This window comes from Pinus tabuliformis, chromosome 2_1 (genome assembly GCF_031772625.1).
Source record: "Pinus tabuliformis cultivar Carrire ecotype Pingquan chromosome 2_1, CPIR1, whole genome shotgun sequence".
NCBI lineage: Eukaryota > Viridiplantae > Streptophyta > Pinopsida > Pinales > Pinaceae > Pinus > Pinus tabuliformis.
Genome location: NC_142299.1, coordinates 415,954,594 through 415,972,384, shown reverse-complemented (window position 1 = coordinate 415,972,384; position 17,791 = coordinate 415,954,594). Strand labels below are relative to the sequence as shown.

The 17,791-nt window shown below is 36.1% G+C and overlaps 1 protein-coding gene across 1 annotated transcript in view; it reads right to left on the bottom strand.

Moving 5' to 3' along the window:
• Positions 1 to 17,428, bottom strand: part of LOC149200678 (uncharacterized) — a 71,939-nt gene extending 54,511 nt beyond the window's left edge. Inside the window, exon 1 of the mRNA XM_089401027.1 lies at positions 16,384 to 17,428. Coding sequence (XP_089257153.1) covers positions 16,384 to 17,407 — 1,024 coding nt within the window. The 5' untranslated portion in view covers positions 17,408 to 17,428. The remainder of the gene's footprint in view (positions 1 to 16,383) is intronic.
• Between the last annotated feature and the right edge of the window lie 363 nt (positions 17,429 to 17,791).

Below are 17,791 nucleotides of genomic sequence, written 5' to 3'. Positions count from 1 at the left end.
TAGGTCAGCTCAGCTTTTTCTCTCTGCTTTCAACTTACTGCCCTTAACTTAACTTCTCTCTCTGTCAGATTGTGGCTTTTAAGCCAATTTGCTTCCTGACTATTCGTTTCCGCTTCCTGGCTTTTCGGTTCCCCTGCCTCTGTCCATTTGAATTCCTCTATCCTACATCATCAGTCACTACACAATGTCTCACACGGAGGTGGCCACCTATTTCGTAATGGATGAGTGTCAGTTCTCTTGGACATATTTGAAACAGCAGTTTTTTCTGTTAACTCCAAGAATGCCCGCAAAACACGACCTTTTGCCAATGCATCATACATATCAGACTTCAAATCCTATGTGACCTTGCTTTATAATCTTTGTCAAATCTAGTCATCCATCGGAACACGTCTCCGCCATTGATCTGGGGGCCCCAGATCCTATAGTTTTCGTTCATATCGGGCGGCTGAGTAGCATGATGTTTACCCATCCGATGTGAGCGGTTTTCTCTCTCTTCCCTGGGACACGTGGCAATCATTGTATGGCATCGGGCGGAACTCGGTTGAAACCACTTACTGCTCGAATTCTTCTGATATCCTGTTGGTTTTGTGGAATCCCACTCCGACAAAACCAAAACATTATTTTCCACATTTTATAGTTATTTCGGGTCTTGGTGCTCGGGGCCTTCCTTCTCTGAGAGGTTTGCCCTGTGATATGCGATTAGCTAATCGCATATTTGAAACTACCTCGGTTGCTTAAAATTATCCCTGCATTTGCTGGTTGGTGTCAGCGCACGTTACCATGTTCTGTCGTTCTACGCGCTAAATCAACGACGCTCGTTGATCTGCATTGATCACAATTCACAACTGTTATGCAGATTCCTCACGATAGCTTGATATTTTTAAGACTTGAATCTTTGGTATGATTTTTAAAGAGTTCATGAAAACTTAGAGAGTGTTCTAGGATCCATTTTAGATCACGCCTTCCCACTGAAAAAGCTTTTGGACCACCAAAAGTTGGTTTTTAAGCATCAATCAAGTGAGGGTATATATTCCTCACTTGCCCAATTTCTATCCATCTTGCATTGCTTGGTTTTGAACCTTTGAGTCCAATCCTGAGGTACTCAACATCCCCTCTATGCATAGTTCTTACCTTCTTGTCCAGAACTGTATCTTCCTACAATTCATTGAGATATTCAGGCAACAGATCATTAATATAAGGCAATTGACTCTACTCTTTGGGATCTTCAATCAATGAAGGTTCAAATATTCTCAAGCTTTCTGCATTAACTACTGAATAGATGTGCATGTAAGCTGGAAAATCAAGGCGAAAAGAATTTTCACTGATTTTCTCAAGAATCTTGAAAGGTCCATACCTTATTGGCTTCAGCTTCTTACCTTCACCTTGCATTCTGTCTTTGTTGATATATAGCCAAACTTGATCACCAACTTGGAAACTATGCTCAATCCGATGCTTATCATGCCTTGCCTTGTACATGGCTTGGCTCTTTTCCAGCTGTTCCTGTACTACCTAGTGAATCTCTTGGATTTGTTCAATGAACTTGGTTGCCTTGTCCACATCACTATGTCCATCAACCACTATGTCTTTACCAAAGACAAAATCCAAGGGAGACCTTGGTGTGAAACCAAAGAAGGTCTCAAAAGGAGATCTCTATGTAGAAGAATGTTTAGCATGGTTGTAAGAATGTTGCACATAACATAAATGTTCATCCCAAAGCTTGGGATGCTTGTTGCAATAGCCTCTGAGTAACTGGATCACTGTCCAGTTGACCACCTTTGTTTGGCCACCTGTTTGTGGATGAAAGGTTGTGCTCTTCTTCAGTTTGGTGTCCATAAATTCCCATAGACTTGACCAAAACTTCCCAAAAAATCGGGAATCTCGATCGGATACAATGGAAGTGGGTAATCCAAAATGAACCAATACATGCTGAAAGAACAACTTTTTTGTTTGTTCAGCTGTAATCTATTTGTTACAAGGTATTAAAATACACATTTTGCTAAACCTATCCACAATAACATATAAAAAGTCATGACCTTTTCTAGATTTAGGCATTCCCCCAACAAGGTCCATGGAAACACTTTCCCAAGAATGAGAAGGAACTGATAGTGGAGTGTACAAGCCTAGTTTTCTATTGTTGGGATTGATTTTAGCACACATGGTACACCCTCTTACATATCTAGAAACGGTTTCATTCATTTTTGGCCAATAACAAAATCTTTGCAGTTGTGCAACTGTTTTACTTAGTAACCCCAAAGTAATCTGATAATAGAGAAGTGTGTGCTTCTCGAATTATCTTTACTCTTTCGGTTTGAGGAATGCATAAATTTCCAAAATGATACAAGAGTTGGTCCTTAACATGATAATCTAATTCTTCTACTTGTTTGCCATGACTTAAAGTTGCATATATATCTTTGAAATCTATATCTTGAGCATACTATTCAATGTAGCTTTCATGCAATACTGAGTTATGCTTAAGTATAGTAGATGCATTTACGATTGGTCTGTACAACATATCTGCAACTTTATTGTGTATATCCTTTTTATATCTGATGACAAGATGAAACTGTTGTAGAAAACCCATCCACCTATAGTGTCTTGATTGCTGCAACTTAGTTTGTGAGTGTAAATATTGAAGTGGTTGATGATCAGTATGTATAATTGTCTCTTTGCCCATTAAATAATGTTTCCACTTTTTCACACTTTGTACTAATGCATACAATTTTTTATCATATGTGGGATAATTAACTACTGCAGAATTAAATGTCTCAGAATGATAACATATGGGTTTACCGTGCTGCATCAACGCTACTCCCATGGCATAGTCACTGGCATCCATTTCAATCTCAAAGGATCTTTGAAGATCGGGCAGTGCTAGTGTTGGTTCTGTACTAATCTTTTCTTTTAAGGTGTTGAATGATTTTTGCTATTTGCCTCCCCACTGAAACACCTTGTTCAATCCTGTTAAAGCATGTAAGGGAGCTACAATCAAGGAAAAGTTAGCAATAAACTTTCTCCAATATTGTGCTGCTCCTAGGAAGCTTCTAACTTCGGTAACAGATTTGGGCTTAGGCCAGTTCACAATCACTGCAACCTTAGAGGGATTTATCTTCAATTCACCACCCCCTACAATATGACCCAAATAATTCAAAGACGTTTTGCCAAATTCACATTTTGATAGCTTAACATAAAGCTTTTCTTTTTTCAAAACATCTAGAGTCTGATTTACATGCTTCAAATGTTCTTCCCATGTTTTACTAAATATAAGAATGTCATCTAGATATACAATGACAAAATCATCAATAAAAGGCCTGAGTACATCATTCATTACTCTCATGAAAGTAGCAGGAGCATTAGTTAAGCCAAAAGGCATAACTAGCCACTCATACAATCCCTGCTTTGTTTTGAAAGCAGTCTTCCATGCATCTTGCTCTGCAACTCTGACATGATGGTAGCCACTATGCAAGTCCAACTTGGAAAAGTAAACAGCTTCTTTCAACTGATCTAATAGATCATCTATGCGAGGAAGGGGATAACGATTTTTGATCGTTATCTTAGTCAGTGCTCGGTAGTCAATGCACATTCTCCATGAGCCATCTTTCTTTTTCACCAAGATAATTGGAGACCCACATGGTGATGTGCTAGGTCTTTTGAACCCTTTCTCGAGCAGCTCCTATACCTGCTTCTTGACTTATACATTCTCTAAAGCGGACAACCTGTACATTCCGATGTTAGGCAATGGAGCATCTTGCTACAAATTAATATCATGTACTATTTCCTTTTTGGGTGGCAGACCTTTAGGTTAGTGAAATAGCATATCATATTCTGAAACAACTTTTTCTAAATCAGATTGTTGTTTAGCATTACAGCCTTCAAATACATTGGTTTTATCAGGTTTCTTTTCCTTTACAACCATCAATAAAAATTGTTTGCATGAATTTACAATTCTTTTCATCTGCCCTGAGTTTATGAGAGTATAGTTATTATTGAGTTTATGAGCTCTTACAATATATTCAATTCCATCTTTAACGAGTTGATACTTGTTTTCAGCTCTATAGAAAATGGATTTTCTATCATACAAGTAAGGACTTCCTAAAACAATTCCACATATATCTAGAGGAACTATATCTAACTCAACCTCATCTACAAATGCTGACCCAAAAGAAAACCTAAGTTTACATTGTCAAGTCACTTGTAGCTTTGCTTTATCACATAACCAACCCAATGGATATGGCTTCTTGTGAGGTGTGGTTAGTAATCCCAACTTCTTTACGATTGCTTCAGAAATTAAGTTTACTTGTGAGCCACTATCAAACAAAGTATCAATCTTTTGATGCTTGGAAATAACTCTAATATGAAAAAGCTCATGTCTTTTCCTCTCATTTTCTTCATTATCAGTGCATTGTGCAAAATTACTAGTAGATGCTTCAAAATTTTTACCTTTTATACCTGTGGTTGTGATTGTTGTTTCATCCCCTAAGTCTAACACCAAATCTTTCTTAATAGTTGCAGAAGCCTTCTTCTTTTTTCCATCGAACTTCTTGGGCCTCAGCTCTAGATGCAGAATCCAACAGTGTTCGTCATCATGCCCATCCTTCTTGCAGTGAGTGCATGAAGGTTTGGTCTTTTGTACAACATTTGTCTTCCTCTATTTCCATTTCTTCTTTCTCTTTTCCTTGTTCTTGCTTGCAGTGGGTTTTGATGATCCCCCAACTTCCGGGTTCACATTCTTGCCTCTAGCCTCTAGATGTGTATCCTGAACAGATACCTCAACTATGCTAGTAGGATTAAACATGAGAATGGTGTGCTTTAAATAGTTGTGTAGATCACCTATATACTTCAGCAGAGTTTCAGGTGACTATAAAGAAATGCCTAGAATCAAAGCTCTTTTTCTAAATTCTTGGGTGTAGCCTTGTACACTTTGCTCTTTTAATTGGCGAAGAGTTTGCCAACTCATCATAGCTTGTTGCATATAAGCTAGTGGATAGAATTTTTTTTTAATTGCAGAAACAAATTCACTCCAGATAGAAAGGATTTTACCATGCTTCTTCATGTCAACTTGTGTTTTGCCTTCCCACCATACCAAGGTAGTGCCTCCAAGGCATAGGTTGGTCAGCTGAATCTTACTTTTGTCTGAATCAATGCTATACACCCTACAATACACATCAATCTGTCTAATCCAATTATCCAACTTCTTTGTATTCAACTCTCCATCATATATCGACAAATCAAATTTAACATGTAATTTAATCAAAGATGTTTTCTTTTTATTTTTAGGGCTATTAGGATGTGTGGGAAGCTTTTCTTCTTTCCCTTTGCCTTTAGAATGGTCATTGAGGAGAGATTCTTCTGTTCCTTTATCTCCTTTGGAGGTTGATGAATCTTCATCTCTACCTTTCTTAAATTCTCTATACATTTCTTCTACCATGGCTCTCATGGTCATGAAACTATACATGAACTGGGAGTCTGATTCCAAGGGAATTTCTTTTGCCATTTTCCTCTTAGGATAGACTCTTCCAATTTCTAGGTTAGCTTCAACCAATTCTCCTTCTCCTAATTTGAGCTTTGTCCTAGTTAGCATTCAACAAAAAAATCTAGCACAAGCTTGTCTAACCTTAGCAACCTAAAGCTCTGATACCACTTGATCCGAAATTGATCTAAGACAAACAATAAGGTATTACAGACTCATGTGCATAGATGTGCCTATGTTATTTTATGAAACGGATCGATAAGATTGCGAAATACATAGTCAATGAAGTAGTTAAGGAAAACATAATAAGCAACATATATAAACACAACAAGTTTAATAAGGAGTTCACCCAATACTCCTGGGCTACGTCTCCTAGTCCAGCCTTCAATGGTGGCCACTCTATTATGTTTTCTAAGTAGAGTTTTTACAATGGTGAGCTCAATTTGAGTCTCACCCAACAAGTATAAATCCGTAAAATTGTACTTGGATCCCCCAAGTCTCTGGAGTACACAGACTCTCCTCACTGACTCTTGACCTCTATTGGTCACAATAGTATGAGTCCAATCTGAGACTCATACATGACAGGAATTACAGAGGGGTGTGCTTGAACCTCTCAAGCCTTCTCTGGAGTACACAAACTCTCTGACTCTCTCTGTCTTTGACCTAAACTCTGGCTCAATGCTGCCTTTGCTTTTATAGGTCAGCTCGGCTTCTTCTATCTGCTTTCGGCTTACTGCCCTTAACTTAACTTAACTTCTCTCTCTGTCAGTTTGTGGCTTTTAAGCCAATCTGCTTCCTGACTATTCATTTCCGCTTCCCGGCTTTCCGGTTCCACTACCTCTGTCCATTTGAATCCCTTTGTCTTGCGTCATCAGTCATTGTATAACGCCTCACAGGGAGGTGGCCACCTATTTCCTAATGGATGAGTGTCAGTTCTCTTGGACATATTTGAAACGACCATTTTTTCCGTTAACTCCAAGAATGCCCACGAAACACAACCTTCTGCCAATGAATCATCCATATCGGACTTCAAATCCTATGTGACCTTGCTTTATAATCTTGTCAAATCTGGTCATCCATTAGAACACGTCTCCACCGTTGATCTGGGGACCCCAGATCCTACGATCGTCGTTCATATCAGGCAGCTGAGTAGCATGATGTTTACCCGTCCAATGTGAGCGGTTCTCTCTCTCTTCCCCGGGATGCGTGGCAATCGTTGTATGGCATCGGGTGGAACTCAGTTGAAACCGCTTACCGCTCGAAGCCCTTCTGATATCCTATCGTTTTGTGGAATCCTGCTTCGGTGGAACTGAAACATTATTTTCCGCATTTTATAGTTATTTCAGGTCTGGGTGCTAGGGGCTTTCCTTCTCTGAGAGGTTTTCCCATATCGGAAACTACTTCTGTTGCTTAAAATTATCCCTACATTTGCTAGTTGGTGTCAATGTGCATTACCATGGTCCGTCGTTCTATGCGCTAGATCGACGGCCCTCGTTGATCCGCGTTGATCACAATTCGCAATTTTCATGAGGATTCCTCCCGATAGCTTGAACTTTTTAAGACTTGAATCTTTGGTATGATTTTTAAAGAGTTCATGAAAACTTAGAAAGTGTTCTAGGATCCATTTTGGATCAGTCATAGAAGAGAGATTTTTCATGGAAAATATTGAATTGCGTGTTGTATATGTAAAAATAAATTAAAATTTATTGATCAATCTTTCCATACTAGAATATGATGGTACCAAAAGAGCCTAAGAAGAACATGTCTTCTGTTGGTTAATTGGGTGGGTGAACACTTTCTCTTTATTTGTGGAAAAGAATTTAATTATTTTTAAAACATCCACAAAGCTTAATGATTGCTTCTGAGAAATACTATGGCCTATTGGCGACTGACGAACTTTATCTTTGTGACTATGAATAATATTATTAGATTATGAAACTCCATATTATATTTAAGAATATTTTTAATTTGTGTTTCCTAAAGGCTTCATATTTATTTGTTAGAATTTCAATCCAAGCAACCGTTGAGAAATGTAACTAGTATCAGTCTTCATAATTGTATTTGAGTCATGATGTTATATATTTAGCAAAAGTAAGAAAAGGGAAAAAAAATTATAAAATAAAATTTATTTATAAGCACGAGTGGTTTATGTATTTTTGTTTCTAGGTCAAGTGCCCATTGAAGACTTTTAGGGCTGAGTCATAATTCATTGTAAATGTGTAGACCCTTCTTGGGCTCTCTATGTCAAAGAAAAAAAATATGTGTATCAAAATGTATCTAGTTCCTCCTCCACCAAGTATGCTTCCCCATCAAGAAAGTCGGCTCCATTAAAGATGATTCGACCCCATAAAATGTTATATTTAAGCAGAGATTTTGACCTAGTATGAAATCCATATTGTGAAATAATTCAATCTAAAATTTAAGGAAGAAAGAAGTGTGAAATGATTGGAAAGGAAGGTCTACTCCATTACAAGAAGAAAGAAGTCTAGTGAAGTGTAAGAGGATTAAAATTTATTCTTGGTTCTAGCCACACGTGTGAAAGGACTTAAGAAAATGTGTGAAGTCATGGGACTAAATATATAGGCCAAGAAGTTCAGAAATTGCATAGGAGGCTGAAACTCCATTTGACTTGGATATTGGAGATGGATTCTTGTTGACTTTGGAGATATTGACTAGTCTTATTTGGAAGCTAACTTGGTGGATTGGATGCGGTCATACTATTGGTCAAAATGTCTTAGTTGTCTCTTTTCTTTTGGTTCTTGAAGAAAAACTGAGAATTTTTTTGGTTTTCCTCTCCAAGAGAGGTTTTGGCCTTGGCTTCTAGCTACATTTGGTGTCCACTTGTTTTTCATGATCAAGAACACAACAATAATAAGCAGAAGAAGAATTTGATCAATCATGTAAAATAATGACACAAGAAAATATCAAGCTAAGAGAAATCAACATAATAAGTTTCCCTAGGTATTTCCCAACAATATATCAGAGTTAAGGTTAGTGGAGTAAGGTAGCTAGAAGATCACCGTTTGGAGAACAAGAAACTTCAAAATGTATCAAAAGGACCACTAGATTCATAAGATTTGAAGACCAAACTAAAAAATCATAATTTTGGGCATCTTCATAAGTGATAAACACTAAGATTAGGGCCGGAGGCCTAGCGAGAGGAGTGAATGATTTAAAGAATACATGAAGCATCTTTTGAAGGATTCGAAATTATAGCTCCATAAACCAGCGAAGGAAGTATATGAGGTCTAATATCTGAGGAGAAATGTGCATATATATAAAGAGTTTGAGACCTATAAGTGATAGAGAAGCCATCCTAGGAATAATAGAAAAATCACAGTGTGTTTTTGTAAAGTATATTGGGCCACTTGAGAGATCTATTTCGATGGTTGTGGGAGCCCTATCTAAAGGGTTTACAACCTCAATTCTATGCTAATCACTTCAAGTCTAGAAGATTGTACTTGTTTGGAGAAGTATTGAAAACTAGAAAAGGGACCAAATCTACTTCCAAAGGTAGTACAAGACTATCATTAAATATTTATCTATAACACTGAAAGAAGACGTCTATTTGAAGGCTTATAGTAGCACCTACAAGATCGCTCTAACCATAAATCAAGGCTAAAATCAACTTTATTATTCAAGTTATGGAACATTGAAAAGAATCAAGTGATGTAAGAAGCGTCAAGGATATTGCACTAAAGAACCTTGAAGATCATATTAAAAATCAAGATTGGAACAAATACCTCAAGGATGAAATTAGAACAATAAGAGGCATCTAGAAGAATCCTTTGCAACAAACATGGAGGGCTCAGGTAAGAAATCCTTGAGGTACGTATAAATTTTTTTATTATATAATTATCTAATCCTTATTATATTAGGGTTTTGAAATCTCTTTTTTTGGTTCTAGTGCTTGTAATATTGAAAACGTTGTTGCCATCAAAGTTCTTGTAAAACCTAGTCAATTGAGAAACCCTAACCCTATTTTATTTTGTTCCCTCATAGAAGCCCTAGTTTTGGTTTATAGGATTTGTAGGTAGTCTCAAAAGAAATTAAAAGCCCTACTAAGTATAGAATTGAATTTGAAACCCTAGAATTGATATCTTAGGGTTTGGAGTTTGTTAGATCATACTCTTGTACTTGTATACTTTTGGTACTTGTCAAGTAAATATTGAAGACGCATATAGAAATGTTGATATATAAATAGTAGGAAAGGAATCATTCAAGTAGAATATTCCACATTATCATAAGATATAATTATTATTTTTTATTTCCTATATATTTAGCTTTACCTTTGTTAATTGATCATTATCCTTTCCTTGGAAGGACTAAACTTGCAGGTATAGGGATTATGGATAGATTCAGAGGCAGATTTCAAAGGAAAACCTTGTATGATGAAAGAAGCCTTGTTGCAGAAGAAACCCTACTAGGTTTGTGAAAGGAACAACTCAAGGAATGCTTAAAGACTTGTAGCAGATATTCTTCATATAAAAACACACAATCGTTTTAGTTTTACTAACTTTCATGTCTAAGGTTTCACTATAAATATTCTTATGTTGTTGAAGATAATTGACCTTTAGATCAAATCAATCCTTCTCATACTATCTATCCTTTGTTAACTTTGGTAAAACCATAATATTTAGGGTTCAATATAAAACCCTCTCCTACTTAGGGTTTGTTGTAAAATCTAGAACATATAATGAAATCCTAATCTCTTGATGTTTAAGATTTGTTGATATAAAACCCTAGTTTTTTTGGGTTTGTTGTCGTTGTCTACATTTTATGATGAAACCCTAGATTTTTAGGGTTTGATGAATTAGGGTTTATGACAAAACCCTTGTGATTGTTAAACCTAGGAATGAAACACTAGGTGTATATGCTTCCATATGATTGAAACCCTAACTTGGTTGAGTTGTTGTGTATCTTTGGCAATCAATATATAAGGTTTACGTCAAAACCCTAATAGAAATTGATATAAGTCTCTCGGGAATGATAATGAAACCCTAGATGTAATAATGCTTTCATTATGATTGGAATAAATTATTGATATCTAAAGTTTAGTTTTGATGATGGAATCGAGGGCTTGTGACAAAAACCCTAGCAAAGGTTGTTGTGAGAAGTCTAGGATATGAAAATGTAACCCTAGTCGATTGCTTTTCTTTTTGCTATCTAAGTTTAGAATTTGATATTTAGAGTTCAAAGTTTTTTTGGTAACCCTAGATGCTCTCTCTATTATAATTTGATAATCTTAGTTTGACTTTTCATGCTCCTATATATTTCTTCTTGGTTGTACTTGTTGATGAAGATTTGCAGGTACATAGTCTTCAAGATATGGAAGATGCTTACCACGTACTTGATGAATTGATGATGATGTTGAGCATGATGAAAATAGGGAGTTGTAAGAATCTTGATAGCATTAAAGTGTACATTGATGATTAATAGATGACCTTGTTTCCATGTGAGAAGGAATGATCTTCCGAAAGGTTGAAAGTTATCTAATGATATGATGATAAAGCATGTGTGGCTGAGTTGTTGATTGATTTATCCCCTAGTAGAGAAGAAGCTCAGATAAAGAAAGTGTATAACTCCCTAGTTAAGAGGGAGGGAATATTGTAACAGCTATAGTAAATACCTTGGAGAAAGAGTGAGATCAAAGAAAGGCTACAACACTACAGATGGTAATTCATGAGTTGTATTCATGATTAATAAATTTGTGATTGATGAAGTTGTGAACAAGAATTGGATGTTTTGTAAAAGTGTTGAGGCTGAGTTTGGTGTTGTTGGAGAAGTTGAAGAAGAAGTATTTTGTGAAAATATGATGAACTAAGTAACATCAGAATAGTTGAAGACCCTAAAGTTTTGTGCTAGCATACAAGAACAGATACAATAAAGTTTGATATTGGTTGGGGTTGTGAAGCTATTGTACGTGCCAAAAAGTGAACAAGTAATTGATGTGTTGATGAAATCTCTTCCCAACAAGAAATTAGTTTAGTTTAGGAGAATGCTTAGATTGGTGGATATCACTAATTTGGTTGAGAGGAGAGATGAAGTACCATAAAACTGCCTATATGATGGTACTTGGGAGGATAGCATGGCCTAGTTAATATTGAGATCTCAGTTGATGTCTAGATCCCAGAGGGAGGGTATCATGTGGAGCTCAGGTTTAGTATTGATACCTGGATCCTTGTAAGGGTTGGTGTCAAGGCATGGAGGACTAGATGGTATCTATATCTTGTTGGATGGATACCATTGTTGTAGCCTGATGGTACCTATAGTGGAAATTTCCTAGATGACACCTTAGCCCATGTTGAGAGGATACCTTGGTAGTGATGGTATCCCAAGCATTATGTATGTTGTTGTACTCTTTTTAAGAACATTTCAAATTGATATCAACCTAGTACGAGTTGAACAATTATGAATACCTCCCTAGTTAAGAGGGAGTGTTGAGAAATGTAACTAGCATCGGTCTTCATAATTGTATTTTGGTCATGATGTAATATATTTGTCAAAAGAAAGAAAAAGGAAAATTTATTGTAATAGAAAATTTATTCGTAAGCATGGGTTTCATGCTTTATGCATTTTTATTTCTAGTTCAAGCCTCCATTGAAGGCTTATAGGGTTGATTCATAAGTTATTGTTGATGTTTAGAACTTTCTTGGGCTCTTTATGTCAAAGAAAGAAAAATGTATGTGTATCAAAATGTATCTATTTCCTCCTCCACCAAGTCATCTTCCTCATCAAGCAACTCAGCTTCCTCATCAAGCAAGTTGGCTCCATTAAAGATGATTCAACCCCACAATAGGTTATATATAAGTAGAGATTTATAACTAGTATGACGTCAATCTCGTGAACTAATTCAATCTGAAATTTAAGGAAGAAAGAAGTGTGAAATGCTTAGAAAGGAAGGTCTACTCCATTACAAGAATAAACAAGGCTAGCGAAGTGGAAGAGAATTAGAATTTATTCTTGGTCTATCCACACGTGTGGAATGACTAAAGAAAATGTGTGAAGTTGTAGGACTAAAGATATAGGCCTAGAACTTCAGAAGTTGCAGAAGAGGCCGAAACTCCATTTGACTTGGATATTGGAGCTGCATTCGTGTTGACTTTTGAGATATTGACTAGTATTCTTTGGAAGTTGAGTTGGTGGATTGTTGGAGGTCATACTATTAGTCAAAAGGTCTTGGTTGTCTCATTTCTTTTGGTTCCTAAAGAAAATAAGAGATTTGTTTGGGTTTTCCTCTCTAGGAGAGGTTTTAGCCTTGACTTATAGCCTACATTTGGCGTGTATTTGTCTTTGATGATCTTCATGTTTTGGTATTTGTTTTATGATGAAGGACATAATAATAATAAGCAAAAGACAAATTTAATCAATCAAGTAAAAGAATGACACAAGCAACTATCAACATAAGAGAAATCAACATCACAGACTGCCCTAAGAATACGTATTGCAAAATCTCTTTGTTATGCAGGTGTTTGTCTCTATACATAATTTGTTCAAATGCGGTTTTTCCAAAAAGAAAAAAATATATATTGTTAATTTTTTGCTTATTTGTTATATATATAGAAAGAGAGTTGTTCCAAAAAAAATATTGTTAATTTTTTTTTATTTGTTATATATATATAGAAAGAGAGTTGTGATGAACATGAAAATCCCAAGTTATATTCATTAGAGGGTATTTAAACTCAAGTTATTTTTAGTAATATTTCTCTTCAATGCCTGTAAAATGTTATGAAATATGTTAAGAATGAGTCATATATTCTCAACAATGTGATTAACATCTTTTACCGTGAGAAGGTCAACTCAGTTTGGAAGATATCAAACAAATCCTTCTCATATTGCACTATTGATCTGTCTCTATGTAGAGATCATGTCTATCTGAAAATCAACTATTGATATGTCTCTATGCAGAGACCATAAAATCAAAACAAATCACTGGAATTAAGATATTCCTTTCCATCTTGTTTTTCATCATACCAATATTTTTAAAATTATTCCATTGCATTGTTAATCCCTGAGCCCTGAGTAAGGGTAAAGGCAAGGGTAGTAGAGCAATGAGTACACATTTACCTTGTATTAGTTATGCAATTTCATTCCAACCTACATTTTTGTTCCTACTTCCATTTTATTCTTCCTTCCATGTTGTATTTTCTATCTTTTTGTAAAATAAATTTAATGTGCAAGATTTTAATTAAGATTTTGCTATTGTTGGAGGTTTCTATTTGTGAGGTTCGTTATAAATGTTTCTATTTGTGAGGTTCGTTATAAATGAAGACAATAGGTTAATTTTTTGTGCGGTTTCTTAGCAATATTTTAATTTTGACGGCAGTTGTAAATCAGACATTTATTTATGAAGTCCATATGTGAATGGCATTGAATTATTAATTTTTTGGTAAGTAAAAACATTTTCATTGCATTCCGAAAACAAAAAGTGCAATCTTGAGAGCCGCTTTGGAGAGCATATATTAGGCTTGAAAATGGCCATTAGAGCAAGAAAACATAAGGTGCAGATAAAATGGTGTTGTAAATCCGTGCAGGTGCAGTAGTGGATGTGTAAAGGCAAGTGAACGTACAGAGACAGATGGAGTGAGAGAATTATATGTCTCTCAAATCCATAATAATTATAAAAGAAAATTATATATCTTTTTATAATGAAAAAACATAAATCAACTTTTTTTTTTCCTTTTTAAAATTTCAATTATATATATATTTTTTATAGTGTTTAAATATTTCAAAACTAATATATAAGCAAGAATAAAATCATTTATTTCAATAAATTATAAATTATTTTATTTTTTCAAACACTTAAAATATATATTTTTTATTTCTTATCAAAAAAAATTTAGACCATATTATATTTAATAATATAAACATTTATATAAAACATCAAAATGACAACAGTTTTGTGTTTCATAAGTATCATTTTGTATTAAGAAATGAGAATTATTTTTCTTTTAAATTGGAAAAATTTAAATATCTAATTTTATATGTATTATAATTTGCATAATAATTTAATTGTGCAAAATTTCCTTTTTCCTTATTGGTTATAATTTTGCCTTTTTTATTTTAACAAGTTAATATATATATTTCTTAATAGCACATAGCAACACATGCTACGAGTTCTTTTTATTCATATTTTGATGTAATGATACAATGTCTTACTTACTATGTAGGGAGTCTATACACTCCATAAAAGACTTGTGGCTTTTTTGGGGTTAAAGCTAACACCCAAAACCTAGCTTTCTCCCACAATATGAACATAGCAACAACTCCCCCAAATCCAATCCCTGTTCCTATCGCCAATGCTAACAATGACATATTTTCATTTACACAACTCAACCATCCCACTTTAACATGAGGATTATTGCTAGTACTATTACCCTCTATCATAGGGTTTTCCTTTTGATTACTACATCGATCTATAGGACACCCCCATAAGCATTTATTACCTTGAAATGAAGCCACATCAAAAGTTGAAAATTGTGTCCCTGTTGGAATTGGTCCACATAAGCTGTTACATGAAACATCTAGTACCCGCAACCAGTGTAAGTTAGAGAGTTCTTGAGGAATTTTTCCACTCAAATTATTTTTGGCCAAGTCCAACACCTCCAAAGCAGACATGTTACTAAGAGATGTAGGTATTGACCCTTCAAATTGGTTCCCAGACAGATTTAGCCATCGCAAGCTGCTCATACTCCCTATGCTTGCAGGTATTTCTCCTACAAGATTGTTGTTAGACAAATCAAAGAAAGTGTTTTCCACATAAGATTCGATAGCGCATTTGCATAGTAATTCTTCAAATGGAATGAGGCCTATGTCACCTATTTCATTATTTTGTCCAAGCGAAGATACATTGGGTGCAAATCCCCTAAGTCTCTCAAGGTGAAATGGCATTCTTCCACTAAATTTATTGTTGGATAAATCCAAGGAACTCAACTTTGTGAGATTTGTTATCCATTCAGGAATATCACCATGGATATTATTATAACTAGCATTTAATGTAACCAAGTTATGGAATAATGCAAGGTGATTAGGCAATTCCCCTGTCAACCTATTTGCACTTAAATCTAGCCATTGTAGAGAAGTGTAATTGCCAAAGCTCTTAGGAATTGGTCCCTCTATACTATTTTGAGATAGATCTAAAATCCTCAATGAAACTAGACCAATAATAGTATTAGGAATAGGGCAATAAATATTGTTATCCTTTATGTACAAAGCCGTAAGAGATTTTAATTGACCTATGCTATGTGGGATGGTAGTTAAATTATTTGAATTTAAATTTAGAATTTCGATTGAGAGAAGATTTCCTAATTCCTTTGGAATTTCACCAGTAAAATTATTATTTTGCAATGTCATAACCACAAGATTGCTCAAATTACCCAATTGAAATGGTATACTCCCAAACAATTTGTTTTCTTCTAAACTAAGGCCCTCTAAGTTATGCAACAACCCCAATTCATTTGGTATTCTACCGTCCAAAATATTATCATGTAAAAACAAGGACGTAAGTGCAGTGCAATTGCCCAAATGCATAGGGATGTGACCATTTAAATAATTGCTTTGAAGATAAAGATAACCTAGGTTTCTTAGGTAACCCAAAGTCGAAGGGATTGGACCACTAAAATGATTATATGAAAGGTCAAGATGATATAGGTTTCCCAGCGAACCCAAGGTGGAAGGGAGTGCACCACTGAAATTGTTCCCCCGCAGGTTAAGAGAAGACAGGTTTCTCATGTAGCCTAAGGTGGAAGGGAGAGGACCATTGAAATTGTTAAATGAGAGGTCAAGATAAGACAGGCTTCTCAGCGAACCCAAGGTGGAAGGGAGAGGACCACTGAAATTGTTAAGTGGGAGGTCAAGATAAGACAGGCTTCTCATTGAATCCACAATGGAAAAGAATGGACCACTGAAATTGTTACCTGAAATGGATAATGTACGGAGAGATGTGCAGTTGCTCAAAGAAGTTGGAATACTTCCACCCAGATGATTAGAAAAGATGCTGAGCTGTTCCAACTCGATCAGGCGACCAAAGTCCGCTGGTATGGTCCCTGTGAAGTTGTTTGCTGAAAGGTCGATCCTTTTGAGGCGTGTGCAATTACACAGTGCTTTGGGAATAGATCCTTGCAGGTACTGATTTAGGCTAAGATCAAGTATTCTCAGCGCTTTAAGCTGCCCGAATCCAGGTGGAATTCCTCCTGTAAAATTATTAAATGAAATGGATAATGTACGGAGAGATGTGCAGTTGCTCAAAGAAGTTGGAATACTTCCACCCAGATAATTAGAATTGATGCTGAGCTCTTCCAACTCGATCAGGCGACCAAAGTCTGCTGGTATGGTCCCTGTGAAGTTGCTTTCTGAAAGGTCTATCCTTTTGAGGCGTGTGCAATTAGACAGTGCTTTTGGAATAGATCCTCCCAGGTACTGATTGTCGCTAAGATCAAGTATTCTCAGCGCTTTAAGCTGCGCGAATCCAGCTGGAATTCCTCCTGTAAAATAATTACCAGAGAGATCCAGCGTGTGCAATAAGGAGAGGTTGGCCAGAAATGGGGAAAGGGTACCATTCAATCCGTGATCCTCATCGAATCTGGTATTAGGAAGTATTACAGCGACAACTCTTCTAGTGTGTTTCCTGCAGGTAATACCATGCCAGGAGCACACCTGCTGTGAGTTCTCTGCTGTCCAGTTGGACAACATTCCAGATGGATCCGATTTGATGTGTCTTTTAAAAGCCAGAAGAGCTTCAATATCCCTTTTCTCGTGACGGTCCATTGATGATCGGAATTTGTCACTTTTCTCGTCCAGCACAGCACGTCCATTAAAAGCAAAATCATCAGAAGAAGCAGAATCATTACTCAAATTAACAGCTGCTGCACTTACAGTTAGAGTGACCACCATGAATAGGAAGCACGGTAGCATCACAATAACAACGCCTTTAGGATCCATTTCTCCGTCTCAGAAACTCAAAACGCCCTGCAAAGTTGAGTGAGTTGTGTTGCTAGATATATGTACATATTTATAAGGAGAGCGGCTCTCACAGCAATAACACGGAAGGAAGGGAGAGGAGAGGGGAGGGGTGAAGGAAGTTGCTGTATTGACTGCTGGTCTTGCAGCGATAGACGCGGAAATTGTCGTATTGAGCGAAGGAAGTGGCGGTCTTTTCAGCGATAGGCGCGGAAATTGGCGTATAGAGCGGGAGATAGAAAGACAATGGCGTGTGTCTAAAAATTAGGGAAAAGATGCGGCTAAGCTTCCGGTCTTTTCGTGAGTTGGAAAGATTAGGGAAAAGATGCGGCTAAGCTTCCGGTCTTTTTGTGAATTGGAAAAATT